Below are 17,839 nucleotides of genomic sequence, written 5' to 3'. Positions count from 1 at the left end.
CCCTCATTTGTCAAAGACATTTATCATATGACTGTCATAATACATTTGCTGTTATAATAAATTTCACAATGTCGACCTTGATCTCCGGAGGTCTGTGTGATTTACCTTCTGTAACCTCACAGACTTGCCACTGCTGTGCCCCCAGCATGAAATTCAGGCTAATGTCAGATCTCAGCCCCTTCTTCTTCCCCTCTACCAAGTCTCTCTGTCTAGCTTTTCAACATAAAGGCAATAAGACAGGTAACGTACCTGGCATGTGTAGATGCTCAATGCACAGGAGCTGATGAACAACTATTGAAGTCTGACTTTTACACTTCCTGGTGGGATCTCATCCTTTTTGGAGCCAGTCTCTTGTTGGATTGAGAGTTGAGATGGCTGGGATCTGAAAAGGGAAGATAATCAAACTTGGAGTAGAGGAGAAAAGAAGAAATCAAATTTGGAGGATGCTCTGAGGCCAGGTGTAGTTGCTTATGCCTGTAATTCCCAGCTATTTGGGAGGCAGAGAGGAAGATCATAGTCAAAGCCCAGATGAGGTAAAAGTACAAGATCCGGTCTGGAAAACTAAAATCTAAAACGTGGAGCATAGCCCCAAGTGGTAGAGTGCCTGCCTAGAAAGTGCAAGGCCCTGAGTTCAATCCCCCCTATGACCTAAAATACAAATAAGGGTGCTATGCTTTGGAAGAACATGGCAGGAAGTGAAATTCTGAGGTGGGACGGTGTCAGGGGACAGTACAGGCGTACATTCCAGGGGGAAAGGGCTTCTGTTATGTCCAGTCGCAAGGACGACACGGGACGACCCACCACAGGTCCCCAGACCTTCAGGATCGGCGAGCTGGTGGCCTCGTGGTATCTCACGGCAAGCACGGCGGATCTGCATGGGGCTCTGAGCAATGCTGTGATCAGTGGTGAATTCAGTCGCTCAAAGGCAGCAAGCCACATCCCCAACCAGAGAGTTGCTTTCACTGTGAATTACACCCTCGGCTTCGTGGGCAGGAACACACCACAGCCCCACAACCCACGGTGATTTCCCAAGGGATGCCTTCTTTATGGGGTCTGACAAGGGACAGGGCCGCCGCCTCACCGAGCACAGCTGTTCAAGGCCACTGGGGAGGTTTGTGAGGAAGGGGCGGAGCTGCTTGGAACAGGCAGGCCCACAACCAGGACAGGTGGGGTTCAAGCCCTGCCGAGGCAGGAGTGGACTTGAACTCTTGGGGTCTCCAGAAGCTGCTCTGAGTCCCCCCACGTGGGAGGCACAGGGCCCCTGGGAGAGGCAGCTATAAGCAGGAGCTTGCTTGGTTTGGGCATGAATCACTGTGACATCAGATCACAATTGAAATCCTGTGTGTGTGTGTGTGTGTGTGTGTGTGTGTGTGTGTGTGTACTGAGGCTTGAACTCCAACTTGCTCAGCTGGTGCTCTACCATTGTAGCCATGCCTCCAGCCTAGATTTTTGTTGATTAACTAGAGGAGGCTAATGACCTTTTCGGCTCAGAATAGCCTCCAACCAGATCTCAGCCTCCTGAGTACCTAAGGTTACAGGTCTGAGCTACTGGTACCCAGCTGTAAGAAACCTTTGATTGTAAGCAGAGTTGTGATTAAAGGTTGCCACCATTGGCCCTCATGCTCTAGTTTCTTCTGGGTCAACACTGAGTGAGGAAACTGAGGTACAGGTCAGCCAATAGAGAGACTTGGCTTTTTCTGGTCATGGAACTTTGACTAAAGCCTTTGGGTACCTGGTCCTAAGATCAGACAACATTTCTAGGGCTCTATTTTGACAGGTTCATCTCTTGATCACTTAAGCTGGTGACTTCCAGGGATGAAGGTATAGTCACGAGATGGAGGCAGCATCTACTGCACACAGACTGCTTGCTTTGTGCCAGGCACCATGTTAGATGTCATTGACCAACCTTACGAATTGTTTGAAGCAGGGCTTGGTGGTGTATACTTTTAATCCCAGCTGCTCAAGAAGTGGAGGCAGGAGGATCTCCAGTACAAAAAGGGACTGGGGCATGGTTCAAGTGGTAGAGCTCTTGAAAAGCATGTGTGAAGTCTTAGGTTCTGTCTCCAGTAGTACATAGCACAAACCAAATACCTTTCAGCAGTGGAGGTGTCCTCATCAAAACCACCATTTACAGTTAACAAAATAAAGCTTGAAGCTAGGTGCTGGGGGCTCACACCTGTGATCCTGCTACTCAGCTCGAAGCCATCTTAGGTAAGAAAGCCCACGAGACTCTTATCTCCAATTAACCATCAAAGAGCTAGAAGTGGCTCAAGTGGTAGAGCACCAGCATTGAGTGAAAAAGCTAAGAGACAGTGCCCAGGCTCTGAGTTCAAGTCCTAGTCCCAACATAAAAGAAAGAAAGAAAGAAAGAAAGAAAGAAAGAAAGAAAGAAAGAAAGAAAGAAAGAAAGAAAGAAAGAAAGAAAGAAAGAAAGAAAGAAAGAAAGAAAGAAAGAAAGAAAGAAAAGAAAGACAGCAGGCAGGCAAAGAGAGCTTGGAGAAGTTCAATGTCATTTGGCAAAAAGGGAAAATTTGGACTTGAGGTTCCTTCCTTCATTTAATTCATACCCAGCCTGTGTTTTAAATTATTTTTAGGACTGGGGCATGGTTTCTGTGGTAGAGTGGCTCTGAGTTCAAACTCCACAATTCCCCCCACCCCCTGCCCAAGTTGCCTTTATAAAGGGCTACGAAGGAAGATGTGCATACAGAAATTGAAGTTGTCATCTTAACGTAAGAGATGGAACTAAGGCCGGGTTCTACAAAGATAGACTGGTGTGAATCCATAGGGAAGCCATTTGTTCCCTGGCTAAGCCCAGATGCTGCTTTTAGCTGCCTCTCACTTAAGAGCAATCAGAGCCAAAGAAAGGTTGGCTTCTGAGGGAAATCTCTACCTGAAGGCAGAGATCAAGAGATAATCCGAGGACAGAAACTGTAGGGAGCAGAGAATACAGTGAATAAGAGAAAATTTTTTGAAAGAACCCACTAACTGGCATCTTGGCACATGCCTGCAATCCCAGCCTGCAGGAGGCAGAGGCAGGAGGATTGGGAGTTAGAGGTCAGCTTTGGGCTACATGGTGAGTTCTAGAGCAGCCTGTGTTAGATCTGTCTCAAAGAAAAACAAAATAACAAAAAGTCCAACATTTCTAGTTCTAGTAATTTTTTTTGTGGGGGGGTCCAGTTGTGAGGCCTGAACTCTGGGCCTGGGCGCTGTCCCTCAGCTCTTCGGCTCAAGGCTAGCGCTCTACCCCTTGAGCCACAGCGCCACTTCCGGCTTTTTTCTTTTTGCTTATGTGGTGCTGAAGAATCGAACCCAGGGCCTCAGGCATGCAAGGCAAGCTCTCTACCACTGAGCCACCTTCCCAGAAGTCCAACATTTCTAAAGGCAACAATGAAACAGACAGATGGCTCCTCCCTCAGCCTGATAATTAAGAGTCTATAAACTATTAGTAATAGTAGGCTTTTCTCAAGAAAGCCAGTTAAGAAACAATAAAGAGCTCTTGGTAATTAAAAATAAGGCTGGGCCAGGAGCTGGTGGCTCGGTCCTGTAATCCTAGTTACTTGAGAGGCTGAGATCTGAGGACTGAGCAGAAAAGCTCAAGGACAGCACCCTTGCCCTGAATTCAAGCCCCAGTAATGGTGCATGCACATTTATGTATACACGTATACACGTACTTGTACACACACACACACACACACACACACACACACACACACACACACACACACACACAGAGGCTGGGGAAGAAAACCCAGCATCAATGGCTCACATCTATAATCCTAGCTTCTTAGGAGGCTGAGATCTGAGGATCACAGTTCAAAGCCAGTCCAAGCAGGAAAGCCTGTGAGGCTCTTATCTCCAATTAACCACCAGAAAATGGGATGTGGGATTGTGGCTCAAGTGGTAGAGCACTTGTCTTGAGCTGAAGAGCTCAGGGACAGCGCCTAGGCCCAGAGTTCAAGCCCCACAACCGACCATAAAAATACAGCAGAAATTTAAGCCAATAAAATGCTAGCAGGAGTGAGAAAAATTCCCAAAAAGTTAGAGAGAAGAAAGGTAAGAAAGAGGGACAAATGGGGTCACTGTACAAGGTCCACTATCTGATAAACAGAAATTCTATGCAGAGATTACAGAGATATTCTTTCTTGTATGTTTTCCAAGTACATAATATAATTAAGGGGATGAACTTATCAGAGAAATAATGTTAGATGCCAGGCATGGTGGCTCATGCCTGTAATCCCAGCTATTTAGGAGTCAGAGATTGGGAAGCCAGCCAGGCAAAAAGTTAGTGAGATACTCTTTCAATAAATAAGCTGGGCACAGATCTGTAATTCCAGCTATGTGAGAGACATAGAGGAAGGCAGAGAAAAACCATGAGCTCTCATCCTAAAGATAACAAAAGAAAAAAAATGTACTGGAAGCGTAAGTGCTAGAACACTTGCTTAGCAAGCACAAGGCCCTGAGTTCCATTCCCTGTATCACCAAAAAAAATTTTTTAATACAATAATAATGTTAGAGATTTCTCAGACTATAAGGATATGAGACTTCAGATATAAAGACCCCTTCAAATGCTCAATACATCAACCAAAAGGATCTTATTAGAGTGCAACATTGTAAAGTTTCAGGCTAGCCGAGATTAGGAGAAAACTCTAGAAGCTTCCAGAAGGAAACTTTCAGGTTGCATGTCAAGAAGCACCCCAGTTTACCCTTGAACCCCTCTCTGTACACGTACTGGAAGCTGGGCCACAGTGGGATTACGTTGTCCCACAGTGGGATTACATTGACAGAAAATGCTTCAAAACTTAAAATTCTGTATCTACCTACACTACTTATTACATGTGAAAATACAAAGGACTTATTTTCAGAAAGGCCAAAGCTCTAAATATCTATCCTCTATGCCTTTTCTTAGACAGCTTGTAGAAGACATGCCCTAGCAAAATGTGGGAATAAAGCAATAAAGAGGAAGAAGGCAAAGAACTGAATTGGGAAAAGCAGCCAAGAAAGGAGGCTGCAGGAAGGAAGCAAAAAGCAGCACAGAACATCTGGTTCAAGGCTAGGTGCAAGTGGCTTTCACCTGTAATCCTAGCTACTCAGGAGACTGAGATCTGAGGATCCGAATTCAAAGCCAGCCTGGCAGGAAAGTGCATTGAGACTCTTATCTCCAATGAACCACCAGACAACCAGAAGTGGTGCTGTGGCTCAAGTGGTAGAGCACTTGCCTTGAGCTGAAGAGCTCAAGGACAGCACCCAGGCCCAACGTTCAGCCCCATGACAGATTAAAAAAACAGGTATTATTGTGCAAGTATGGATAGACCACTGTATGACGGTCACCAGGAGATAATTCTGAAGAATTTCTGATATCGTTAATAATTTAAGAAGTCATACTATTAGGAAAATGACAGATCTGAGAATCAAATGGGAAAAATTACCAATCGGCTAAAAAAACTGAGCCACATGCACACAAAAAAGGCAATAACTCCAGGAAAATCTAAAGCCTAGACAGTCACAGCACACAATTGGTTACTTAATGTGTACAGTGTCTACCTAACCATCACTGGTATTCTAACACAGAAAATTATAACATTATGTGGAGAATAGAGCAAGAAGTTCTTGGAGTGTTAGTGAAAGAAAAAAGTGAAATTTTCATTTCTGTAACCATTTGTTAGCAAGGCAAATGTGCTGTTTAGCAATAAGAGGTAATAACCAAGGAACAGAATCGAGCCCTGGAGAGGCCTGAGAAGCGGCGGCTTCTGCTGTCAGGACTGGTGATGTCAGTGGCCAGTGCGGGAATCTGTTGTTCCTCACCAGCCTCCTTTCCAACTCACAAATTGCTCATGTATAACTCTGGTAAAAAAAATAATAATAACAAGAAGAAAAGAACACATGGATCATTAGTTAGCAATACAGAGAGTACAGTGAAGCACGCAGAATCAAATAGTCAGCCTTGTCTGTCTGCACAGACACCATGCTTTATGTATCGCCAGGCAACAGCTGACCCTTGACCCTTGACCCTGATGGTGCAACTCCAGTAACACACATTTCATTCTTTTCACTTTATGGATGAAGATGGCAGAATAATGGGGTGATGTTCCACAGATCCCAACCCAGGCTGAGCAGACTCCATACCACCTGACCTCAAGCATCACAGACATCATCTGTCAAGCACTGCAGCTCATCTAACCAATGACATTCTTTGCATCCTGAGCACCAGTGCTTTAATCTCTCACTTTGATGGAGTCAATCCTCTAGTAGCTGTGTATAAAAAGGCACATGGCAGCTGCTGGATGCCTGATACTAGGTGCTTTATTTGGATTGTCTCATTTAGTACACATGACAATCCCATGAATTCGTGACTACTGCCACTGAGGCTCAGAGAGGTCTAGCAACTGTTTGTTTTAGCTCCAGATCTCCAGCAGAATGGGGGGGGGGGTGGGCAGGGAGAGGGGAGCTTACTCTTAGGAGATCTCCAATACACATTTTTGGGTGAATAAATAAAAAGAAATATAAACCACAAGGCTGCTGTGGCTACTTCGGATGCAGAAGCTCTGAGTCCTTTGGAAGTGTGCTGTCCCGCAGCACAGCCTGCTCCAACTAGTCTCCAAGCTGCCCTAGCACAGAAGCTCTGGAACTCCCAGAGGCCGGAAGTCAGTTAGATAAATGCATCTGTGGTTAATTCATTTGCCTGGGTGATTGGAGCACACAGTTTGATATGCAGGGTTTAATTATTCTAATGAAGCGTCCACTTAAGTGGAAGGACTTTGGGGGGGAAGAAAGGGGGGTGATTATTTAAAAGGATGTTCTACTGCCCATGAGAAGGAATGGAAGAGACATTAGTCCACCACTAGACAACTGCCGTCCACAGCATTTACAGCCCCGAAGTGAGAGATTTAGGGAAGAGGGCCCAGACCACCCTCTTTAATCCCTTCCATTCTTACAGACAGGGCTGTTGTTCCCCCTGCGAGACTGGCCCTTACATCCCAGTTTCACTTGTTAACCTCTGTCTGTCTGAGCTCATCCAGCCGAAATATTGACAGGATAATACTTCCCATCAATTAACATGTGTACAGCAATCAGTGGAGCTTCACCGATACATGTTTTCAAAGCAGCAATTATCATCTTAAATTCACAGTGGAGAGGCAGACACTGCCAGCTGCCGAGCCAACACCCAGGATCTCCTACTTGTGAAGATTCCCCAGTATTGTGTTTATGGTGTTGACTGAGCCAGTCTCAAAAAATAAAACAAAGCAAAACCCCCTTCTACCTCCCAAACCAGATTTTGCTCCCAAGATCCCTTGCAGCTAGAGGTAGCTATATGGCACAATTCTGGCCAAGTAAGTGGAAATTTCTGGTAAAGACATGTAGGAAGGCTCTTGAAAGGAGGCAGGATCAGGTGAGGAAAGCGTTTTACTTGTCCTTGTCTTCCTATGTGGAACATGGATGTGGTGGCTGGAAGCAGGGCAGCTACTTTGTGGCTGCGACAATTGGCCATACTCTAAGGATGACCTGAGAGGATGTTATTAGCATCTTGGGTAATTGGTGGCAGCTCTGGACAGCTGGCCTTTATGCTCTTGGTCTGTGAGAAATGCTCTAGATTGTAAACCACTGGATTATGTTTCTATTACTTGCAAGCAAAAACAATCCTAACATACACAGGATATATAAGATCCATGTCTTCTAAATCATACTGACCATAAGCGATACTGGGATTTGAACTCAGGCCTCTACACTTGCTAGGAAGGCATTCTATCACTTGAGCCCTGCTTCCAGCCATCTTCCTGCACTGTTTTATTTTTGAGATAGGGACTCCCTGACAGTCTGGACTGTGATCCACCTATTTGAGGCTTCCCATCACAGCTAGGATGGCAGGACAGGCTCACACCACTGCATCTGTGTCTTCCATTCCCTCTCACTTTTCTGCCTGAGTTGTTCTGGAACCATGATCCTCTCCCTCTCAGCCTCCCTCGTGGGTACGGTGGCAGGTTCTTTTCTCTTTCTTCTTATTACAAAACCAGGATGGGCAAATGATGAGGGAAGACTAAAAATATGACCTATGTATCACAGGCCATGGGGGGGGGGACAGACAGCAGGACACTAACACCAGCAATGCAGCACGCAGACATTGCTCAGGAAATGCAACCAATGGTGGCCACACCACTAACAAGCTTCATCCCCCAGCTTTGCCTACTCACTCAGTTCTGCACACCCAGCTCTATGCATCCAGCTCTGTGCATTAGCAGAACCATCCATCTGTCCTTCTGCAATGATCCTGCCCAAGGTCCATGAACCCCTCTCGTCACCAGTACAGATCCTCTTCCAGCCTGCATGGTACTCGCAGGTCTCACACCACCCTGGTTGCCAGTCCTTATACATCACTCTGGCTTCCACCACACCCAGGCTTTTCTCCAGCCCACCCCACAGCCCTGCCCAGGCAGCTCTGTGAACACAAAAGTGCCTATAACATTTCCCTCTGTGACCCTTACAGGCCAATATCCACCTACTCTTGGGGGACCCCAGCCTAGGACTGGTATTTTCTATGGATAAAAATATCTCAACTTGTGAAGCACTGGTGGCTCACACCTTTAATCCTAGTACTCAGGTGGCTGAGGACCATGATTTGAGGCCAGCCTGGGTAGAAAAATTTGGGAGACTCCAATTAACCAGTGAAAAAGCCAGCCTGGAGGTGTGGCTCAAGTGGTAGAGCACCAGCCACAAGCAGGAAAGCCAAGTGAGAACATGAGTCTCTGCGTTCAAATCCCAACGTGACAAAAAAATTTAATTTCTCAGCTTGCTGTGTTTGGACCGGAGGAAGTCAGGATGGGAGGATGAGGCGTGTTACTACGCACACAGGCAGAGGGCATGGCCAGGTCTCTCCCGGGGCCCTGCCAGATGTGCAGAATCACTGTAGTGACTTCAGATCTGTGCTGACAATGAACTTCAGAACGGCAGCCTCCAGAGCTGCACTAGTGAAGTGAAAGATGTGACACCCCCAGCCCCAGCCTCAGCTGTCAACTTTGCTAACACTACTGCACAAGAGCTTTTGCACACGGCCCCGTCAGGAGTGACAGATTGAAGCTGTTCTGCAGTGCATATCCATTCATCACACTGGCCCCATCTGCACCCCTGGCCTGAGATGCACAGCACACTGACGGCAGAGGTGCCCACCCCAGAGCGAGGTCACCTTCCCTGACTCCTGGTGACTCCTGGGAAGCTGGGCCTGGCCTTGTGGGACTGGTGGGGTGGAGATGGAGGGGGGGCACCCAGGCCTTCCCGGAGGAACAGGCCCTTTCTGCTGGTCCTTTCCGTGTTGGCTCCACAGAAATGCCTTTGCCCCCAGAGGCTGCCAGTGCCTGTGGCCACTGTCAGGACAGGGCGGGGGGGGGGGGGAGGGGGGACGTGGAGAGAGGGAGCAGGGGAGGGGAAGCTACACACTTCACTTTGGTTCAAGCATTCTTCAATGCCCTGCCTATCCTTGCCTGGGGTGAGGAGGAAGTCAGGGAGCCCTCTCTGAATCCCTCCTGGGGGACTGGCTGAAAATCATATTTTTTGTTGTTGTTGTTGTTTTGGTTGGTTGTGGGGTTTGAACTTGGGGCCTGGGCACTGTCCCTGAGATCTTTTGCTCAGGTCTAGCTACTAGCACTCTACTACTTTGAGTCATAGCATTACTTCCTATTTTCTCACAGGGACTGGAAATGTGGCCTAGTGGTAGAGTGCCTACCTAATGCATGAAGCCCTGGGTTCAATTCCTCAGTACCATATACAAACAGAAAGCTGGAAGTGGTGCTGTGGCTCTAGTGATAGAGTGCGAATCTTCAGCAAAAGAAGCTCAGGGACAGGGCCCAGGCCTGAGTTCAAGTCCCAGGACTGGCGAAAAAAAAAAAAGAAGAAAAAAGTCTAACAGACGTTCCTGCTTGGGCTGGTTTTGAACCCTGATCCTCAGATCTCAACTTCCTGAGTAGCTGGGATTACAGACAGGAGTGACTACTCCAGGCTATGTTGCTTTTTGATGCAAGAAATTGGGGAAGAAGTTTGAAGGAGCAAAGTCAGAGATAGGAGCATGGATGTGACCTTCCACAAGTGTTCGTCAGCAAGATCCGGCTCAGGGAGCTTGGGGCTGGCGCAGGATTGCATGGGGCAGACCCATGGGCCTGACAGCCTTCTAAGTGAAAAGGTCGAGCATAGATAAGGTCACAGCATCACAAAATGAGCCCCTCCGGAGAGTAGCCAGGGGGATGAGCCAGAGGATTCTTAAGTTTTTCTTTTTGCCTCTTCTTCCCACCTGGTCAGCATTGGGGTCTCAAGGGTGCATGCGACCAGATTGGGCTCCTGATGTCTTTGGATGCCAACCTAGAGAGTGTCTGCAAAGTGTGGTAATGAGGACACTCCCAAGGGACCAGGAGGCATTCATTCATTCATTCATTCACTCAGCATTAGTGCATACAGAAGGCAGACAAATAAGATGATGAGATTCAGGGGAAGGAGAAGACAAGGACAATTGAGTAGAAGGTCCCAGGGCCCCAGATGCTATATGGGGTTGATGAACGAAGCAGGCAGAGGACAGTGAAGGAAACATAGGAAGGAAGGGGCTGGGTATGGTGGTGCATGCTTGTAATCCCAGCTACTCAGGAAGCAGAGGTAGGAGGATCCAGCCTAGGCAAAAGCATGAAACCCTACATGAAAAACAAACTAAAATCAGGGTGGGCTGGAGAGTAGTTCACATGGTAGAGCTTTTGCTTAGCAAGCATAAGGCCATGGGTTCAATCTCCAGTGAGGGGGTGGAGGGGAGGGGGGGAGAGAGAGAGAGAGGGAGAGGGAGAGGGAGAGGGAGAGGTAAGATGGAGGCTTAGTTGCAAGCAGACCAAGCAGTAATCTTTACAGCTATGAAGGAGACTGAGATCAAGAGGACTATAGTTCCAGGCCACCTGGATAAAACTTTCTCAAGACCCCATGTCAATGGAAAAAGCTGAGTGTGGCAGTGCCATCCTGCTGAAGGGGTAAGCATAAGACAGGAGGGTGATAGTTCAGATATGGGCTCTGGCAGAAAGTGAGTCCTTATCTCAAAAATAACCAGAGTAGCCAGATGCTGTTAGCTCACACCTGAAATCTTAGCAACTTGGATGGAGGCTAAGAAGAGGAGGTCCGTAGCAGGAGATGAATAGCACTAAGGTCCTGTTGTTCTGGGTACTTAACTAAGTACCTCCCTACTAACCTCCCTCTGGAAACTTAGCATGTCTCTCTCTCCTTTCCGGTCTGAATCCCACCCTGCATTGTCCATCTTGTATGCTGAGGTCTCTGGGCTGGGCTGTGTCTCCCCTTTCCCTGGATGCCCTCTCCGAGATGTGATCCAGTTGGGTGAGGTGGCTCACACCTGTCATCCCAGCTACTGGAGGCTGAGATTAGGAGGATCATAGTTCCAGGACAGTCTTGCAAAAAGTCATAGACCTCCATTTCAATTTAAAAAAAACCCACAAAAAGACAAGCTGGGCTTAGTAACGCATGCCTGTCATCCCAGCTGCATAGGAAGCATGAATAAGAGAATTGCAGTCCAGACTAACTCAAACCCAAAGCGAGATCCTTATGTGAAAAATAACTAAAGCAGGGAAGGACTCGAGGTATGGTTCAGGCGTGAGACCCTGCATTCAAATCCCCAGTAATGCCCAAATAAGCCCCAAACAAACCTGGACCAGTGGTCCAGATAGAGAAAGTTCCAGGCTCCCGAGTCTGTCCCTTGAACTCTGCTCCTTTCTGGATGGCAAGATTTCTAGAAGAATAGAGGATGGTGCCTGGGACTGGGTGGGCACAGAAGCTAGACTCAAACCCTTCTGGAAATCTCTGTCAAGGAGAGGCCAGGGGGTACCTTAGTGAAGTACCCCATCAGGCAGCCTCTATGCAGAACCTCCAACTCAGTCTTAGAGTTCTGAGAGCTCTCTGCCACCAGCTTGGTGCTCTTCCGCCCTCTGTGACTTTAGGACATGGCGTTTGGCTCGAGTGAGGAGCTACAATGTGTTCAGGATCAGCCAGGCTGCAGCTCTGAGGCTGGCCGGAGCCACACTTGACTCCAAGGCCTCTACACCTCCACAGGCGGGCTCTGGCTCAGCCTCCACCAAGGAGACTGACTGGCTGGTTGGTGTCACAGGCAGCTCCTCCTCCTCTTCTTCCTCTCTTTTTTCCTTCAGGACTAAGGATGGAACCCTGGGCCTCACACTTGTTAGGCAAGCACTCTACCACTCGAGCCACATGACCCGCCCTTTTGTTTTTTGTCGGTCTTGGGCTTGAACTCTGGGCCTGGGTGCTGCCCCTCAGCTCTTCAGCTCAAGGCAAGCGCTCTACCACTTGAGCCACAGCACCACTTCCGGTTTTCTGGTGGTTAAAGTCTCACAGACTTCCTGCCTGGGCTGGCTTTGTACTGCGATCCTCAGATCTCAGCCTCCTGAGTAGCTAGGATCACAGGCATGAGCACCCGGCTAGCCCTTTTGTTTTTATTTTATTTTTCGGACGTTCTCATGAACAGCTTTGCTTGGGTTTGGGGTCACAATGAGCGTTTCCTACCTCTGCCTCCTGAGTAGCTGAGATTACAAGTGTGTGCACTGCTGTACTTCTAGCTTCTTTTCTTCCATTTGCCTTTACACAGTCCTTGAATAGACCCCAAAGCCCAGACCCCTCAAAGCCAGAGACATTTAAAATAAAGACAGCTTATCCAGAATGACAACATGCTACACAGGCATGGCCCTTGGAAACAACGCACTGAGAAAAACAAGCCAGTTGTTTATTATTGGAAAGGCCATGTATATGTGATTCTGTGCCCAGAATGGGCACATCCACACAGGCAGAAAGCAAACCAATACAGTCAGCCCTCTAGATCCAGCACTTCCAAAATTCAAGAATAAAAATACCTGAAAACAACAACAACAACCAAGGCCAGGGACAGAGTTGACTCCTACGGGTCATCCCAGCTACTTGGAAAATAGAAATTGGGAGGCAGGGCGCAAGGTCAGTCTGGGGAAAAAAAACCAACCCAAACCCAAAACTAATGAGATTCCATCTTAACAAATACTCCAGGCGTGGTGACATATACCTGTAATCCTAGCTATGTGGCAGGTGGAGGTAGCGTGATCAAAATTGGAAGCCCAAACTCAAGTTCCTACCTGAAAAATAAAAGGAAAAGGACTGGAGGTGTGGCTTAAGTGGTAAAGCGCCTGCTAGCAAGGGCAAAGCTCCAAGCTCAATAACAACAAAACGTTTGAAAGAAAGAAAAAAAAAATTAACCGAGCTGCACTGAACCTGCAGCCTTTTGTGTGTGTGCTATTGGCTAAGCAATACAGTACCACCATAAGCAACTCAGTATTTACATGGCACGAGTCTTTAGAAGTTTCTGGAGTTGCTTTCCAGTTTGAAAGTGTGTGTGTGTGTGTGCGTGTGTGTGTGTGTGTGTGTGTGTGTGATGCATGGGCCCTGTGCAAATACAGGTGCTGCAGACAGCTTGGTCCCCATGGTGGAGGGGGCAGGAAATGGGACGGGGGAAGGGCGTTTGGAGCTGGTCACTTGGGGGGGGGGGCTGGCTGTACTTGTGGAATGGTAGGGGGGACCCCAGGGACTCTGGGCTGGTGACGGAGAAAAGGAGAAGAGCCTCTAAGAGTTTTATTTAGCATCCACAGGTGCAGAGCTGAGGAAAGAGAAGCGATGAGTGGGGCTGGGGCGGATGGGTGAGGTGTGGGGGAGCTCTGGGGGGGGTGCCATGACTCAGGCTGGGGTCTCTGATCCCCAGATCGCAGGCCTCTCCCAGTAATGCCGTTCCGCTCACTGGTTGTAAAGCCAGTGGTGACAGTCCCCATTCTTTCCACCTGATGTGGGTGTGGTGATGGGGTTCGGGGGGGACACAGATCCCTGCAGAGCAGGGATCACTGGTGTCCCCCAACTTCTGATGGAACCCTGCCCTGAACCCTGGGCGTGTTGGTGGCTGCACACGCAGGTGATGGAGGGGCGTGCATGTCAGCTAGGAGGCCACTTGTGTGCAGATCAAACAGTCACTACTAATGCGGGAAGGCACCCGTCGAAATTGTACCCAGAAACCATCTGCCAGCGTTACGTGGTACCCCAGTGGGGAAATGGGGGGTGCCCAGCTGCTTTGTCATTGTTCCATCTTCTCCCTAAGTGCCAGGAGCTTGAATGACTGGAGGTGACCCCAGTGGGCTGCGGGCTGGGGATCCCCAAAGGGATGGCTGGGGTCACCCTGAAGTGTCTGTGTGATGGATCACTGTGCTCCTCGCTTTAAAAGGGCTAAGACCAGGCGCCACTGGTCCTCAGTGGTCTATAAACATTCTACGAGGAAGAGGGAAGGCTTTGGGGGCCTACAAGAAACAGCAGGGGAGGAGAGCTCCCCTTTGGGGTGGCTCTGCTCCTGTCTTACTGGGGGGTTGTTCACCCCACAAATGTCTGGCATTTCCTGCAAGTGTTTGTTTTTTTGCTTGTGCTAGTCCTGAGATTTGAACTTAGGGCCTGGGTGCTATCCCTTGCCTTTTATACTCAAGGCTGGTGCTCTATCACTTGAGCCATATCTCTACTTCTGGACTTTCCTGCCCAGAGTGGTTTTGAACCACAATCCACAGATCTCAGCCTCCCAAGTAGCTAGGATGACAGGTGTGAGCCCAATCCCTAGAGTTACTCTGTTCTGCTGTGGGCAGAGGTGGACTCTTAGTTTGCAAACTCAAGCAAGCCTAGATGGACTAGATGATGGAGTTGAGGTTCAGGGGAGGCAGGAGACCTTCCCAGAGCCAGACAGGCCCAGGCTGGGTGGCCACACTTATGATACATAGGTTCCTGAAGCCGATGCTGCCTTCAAAACCCTGCTGCAAGACTGTGGCGTGTCCTCAGTGAGCTGAGAGCCACCAGAGCCTGGTGACAGTAGAATGCCCTGTGCCCGTGGCCTCCTGGGTGGCATCTGGACTCTGCACAGGCCCAGCCCAGCGTGCAGTCTCCACACAGCCCGCACGTGCTGTTAACATTGTGCATCTCGCTCAGGGAATGAAGTGAGAAGGGACATGAGGCCACTGGCCCACATGGCTGACAAGAGCCAAAGGCCTGATGGGAGAGGGCGCCAAGGGGTCAAGCAGCCCCGAGATGGGATGGCAGCCCACACGTGGGTCTCCAGTCAGAGGCCAGCGGGGGCCCTGGGCCCTGCTGGGGTCTCCTGGTGCTGAGGTCCAGTGGAGTTCAGCGCCCATCCCGGAAGCCCCTCCCCCCCCCTCGGCTCAGCTGCACCTATTTTTGGCAGAGGGAACTGGGGTAGGTGTTACACTTCCCTTTTTGTTTCGGAGCCTAGTCTGTGGGGGACTCCAGCCCCATGCAAGGAGATGCTGGAGAGGGGCCCAGGGCGGCTATGGAGGAGTCTGGGGTAGGGTAGCTCACCCCTTCCTGCCAGCTCATCTGGCTCAGGAGACCAGAGTCCTCTTCCTTGCAATTCTCCCAGTGTAGGCATCTATAATCACCCACCCTCTCGCCCACTCCTCCTGTTGGCTCTTCAGCTTTTGTTAGTTCCTGTGGGGCCCCCAAACCTTGAAGCCCACCCTCCTGTCTTCCCACCCTCTCTGACATCCAGGCTGTATCTGTCTCTGCCCTCCAGGACAGGTGACTCCCAGGACAAGCTGCCTCCTCCAGGCAGCCCTAAAGGTAGAGGATAGGGACGGCCTGAAGAGTGGGGAAGGACGGATGGAAGGGGTGCATGACAACATGGAAGGGTGCAGACACAGGTAGGTATCTGCGCCTGTGGCCATCAAGCCCCTCCCCGCTCCATACAACTGACCACGAGCTTCCCACACCAAGCTCGTCTCCCCACACATGGGCCTGAGGCCTCCCCAGGTCCCACTGGGGCCAGACTCAGGGGTGTGGTTCCCCTTACCCTCTCCAAAATGCCAGAGGCTGGGCGAGATCAGTAGGTGACCACTGAGATACCAGCTTCAGTGGGTAAGGAAGGGACACAGCCACATGGAGTATGAGTGCTGCTCTGCATTCTGTCCTGCCCCAGTCCAGCGATCTCCAACGGCCTCCCTCCCTCCTTTCCTTTCCTTTCCTTCCTTCCTTTCTTCCTTCCTTCTCTCTTTCCTTCCTTCCTTCTCTTTCTTTCCTCCCTTCTCTTCTCTTTCTTTTCCTTCCTTCCTTCTCTCCCTTCCTCCTTCCTTCCTTCCTTCCTTCCTTCCATCTCTCCCTTCCCTCCTTCCTTCCTTCTCTCCCTTCCTTCCTTCCTTCCTGCCTTCCTTCCTGCCTTCCTCCCTCCCTCTCTCCCTTCCCTCCCCCCTTCCACCCTCTCTCCTTCTTTTCCTCCCTCTCTCCCTCCCTCCCTTCCCTCCCTTCCTTTCCTTTGGTGGTACTGGGGTTTGAATTCAGAGCCTCACTCATACTGCTAGGCAGACACTGTTGCTGAGCCATGCTTCCGTTCTGGTTTTCACTCGTTATTTTTAGGACAGGGTCTCACTTCCTCTGAGGTGAGACTCAAGCCTGAGTCTCCATCTGTGTCTATGAAGACAGACTTTACTGCCCAGACTGACCTTGAACTTCCATCCTCTTAATCTCAGCCTCCCACATAGTTTGGGAGTACAGGGAGTGTGCCAGTACTTCCAGCTATGGATTAAGAGAAGGCATTTCAGCTTCTGGACAGTTCCCTGAGCCAGTCAGAGGCGGAAGCATGGGGGGAAGGTTCAGGAAGTGATAGAATTTCAAGCTGGGAGACCCCTGGGGGCTGCGGGTCACACATCCCCATGTTACAGCCGGAGGACCCAGGAAAGCCTGGCATCTACTTTGTGCAGACTCACACATGTGTGTCACCTTTGCTATGGTGCGCCCTTGGCCTCCAAGTTGCAGAAGAGGGTCTAGAGGTGAGTGGGAGGCCCTGAGCACTGGGTCAGGAACCCCAATAGGGATTTAGAGGAGAAGCATGGCCTGGGCTGGCGCTGCTCAAACTTCTTCCTGGAGCCCTGGTCTCTCACAACAGGCAGGACAGCAGTGGTGACTTCAGGACCAGCCTGTCTTGGGCTGCCATGACAGAGGAGGGGCAAGACCTTCCCAAAGCTGGGGTCTCAGCTGCTCCCCACTGGACAGGTTAACAGACAAATGGCGGATGAGATGCCTCTGGGGGGCTCCTGAAAGACCATCTTCCCCCAAGGCCTCTGTTGGTACCCCAGGAGGAGAAGGGCAAAGTCATACAGGAACAGGAAGTGGCTTAGGAGAGCTTCTGGCCACACACCCCAGGGCGTAAGTTGGAGCTTTGGGTAATGAGTGATTTGTCTGTTAATCCAAGAATAAAATGTACAACAGCTGGCCTTGTATCCCAGCACCCCCACAAAACCCGGGGCCCCAAACACAGAGCACTGTGACTTAAACCAAGAGTGTGGGCATGAACCCCAAACCCTCAAAGGGCCAGGTGGGAGTTCCTTTTGCTATGATATTGCCATGGTGGATGTAGAGTTCTCATTCTTTCTCTCCCTCTCCCTCTCTCTCCCTTCCCTCTCTCCAAGATCCCCCCAAAGCGAGTTCAGGATTTGAAATCTAGAGCCTAGGCTTGGCCCCCCAGCATTCTTGGGTTTATTTATCTCTGCCTTGAAGCTGTGTGGTTCCAGGCCGCCTGGTCCCCCCACTGCTGACTCAGCGGCCTCAGCCCAAACTCATAAAATCCTATTTCAAAAAGGTCCAATGATTTTATTTTCTGATCATAAATATGAAATTTAATTAGCAGCTTGCTGCTAATGATGTCGCCATGGAAGCCAGCGTGGAGACACAGGGAGTCGCATAAAGCAGAATCAAATCCTATTAACTCTTCACCGCTCCTTGCTCACTGGGCTGGGGCGTGCTCCTT

At 49.6% G+C, this 17,839-nt stretch overlaps 1 protein-coding gene across 5 annotated transcripts in view; it reads right to left on the bottom strand.

The window, feature by feature from the left end:
- Card11 (caspase recruitment domain family member 11) overlaps positions 1 to 17,839 on the bottom strand; it is a 76,768-nt gene that overhangs the window by 39,966 nt on the left and 18,963 nt on the right. For all 5 annotated transcript variants that reach the window (XM_042686879.1, XM_042686881.1, XM_042686882.1 and 2 more), the window contains exon 2: positions 250 to 382. In XM_042686879.1, coding sequence (XP_042542813.1) covers positions 250 to 256 — 7 coding nt within the window. In that variant the 5' untranslated portion in view covers positions 257 to 382. The remainder of the gene's footprint in view (positions 1 to 249; positions 383 to 17,839) is intronic.

Source organism: Dipodomys spectabilis, unplaced genomic scaffold (genome assembly GCF_019054845.1).
Source record: "Dipodomys spectabilis isolate Male_0828 unplaced genomic scaffold, ASM1905484v1 ptg000098l, whole genome shotgun sequence".
NCBI classification, from domain to species: Eukaryota; Metazoa; Chordata; class Mammalia; order Rodentia; family Heteromyidae; genus Dipodomys; species Dipodomys spectabilis.
The sequence above is the reverse complement of the archived record's forward strand: the minus strand, read 5'-3'. Positions and strand labels throughout refer to the sequence as shown.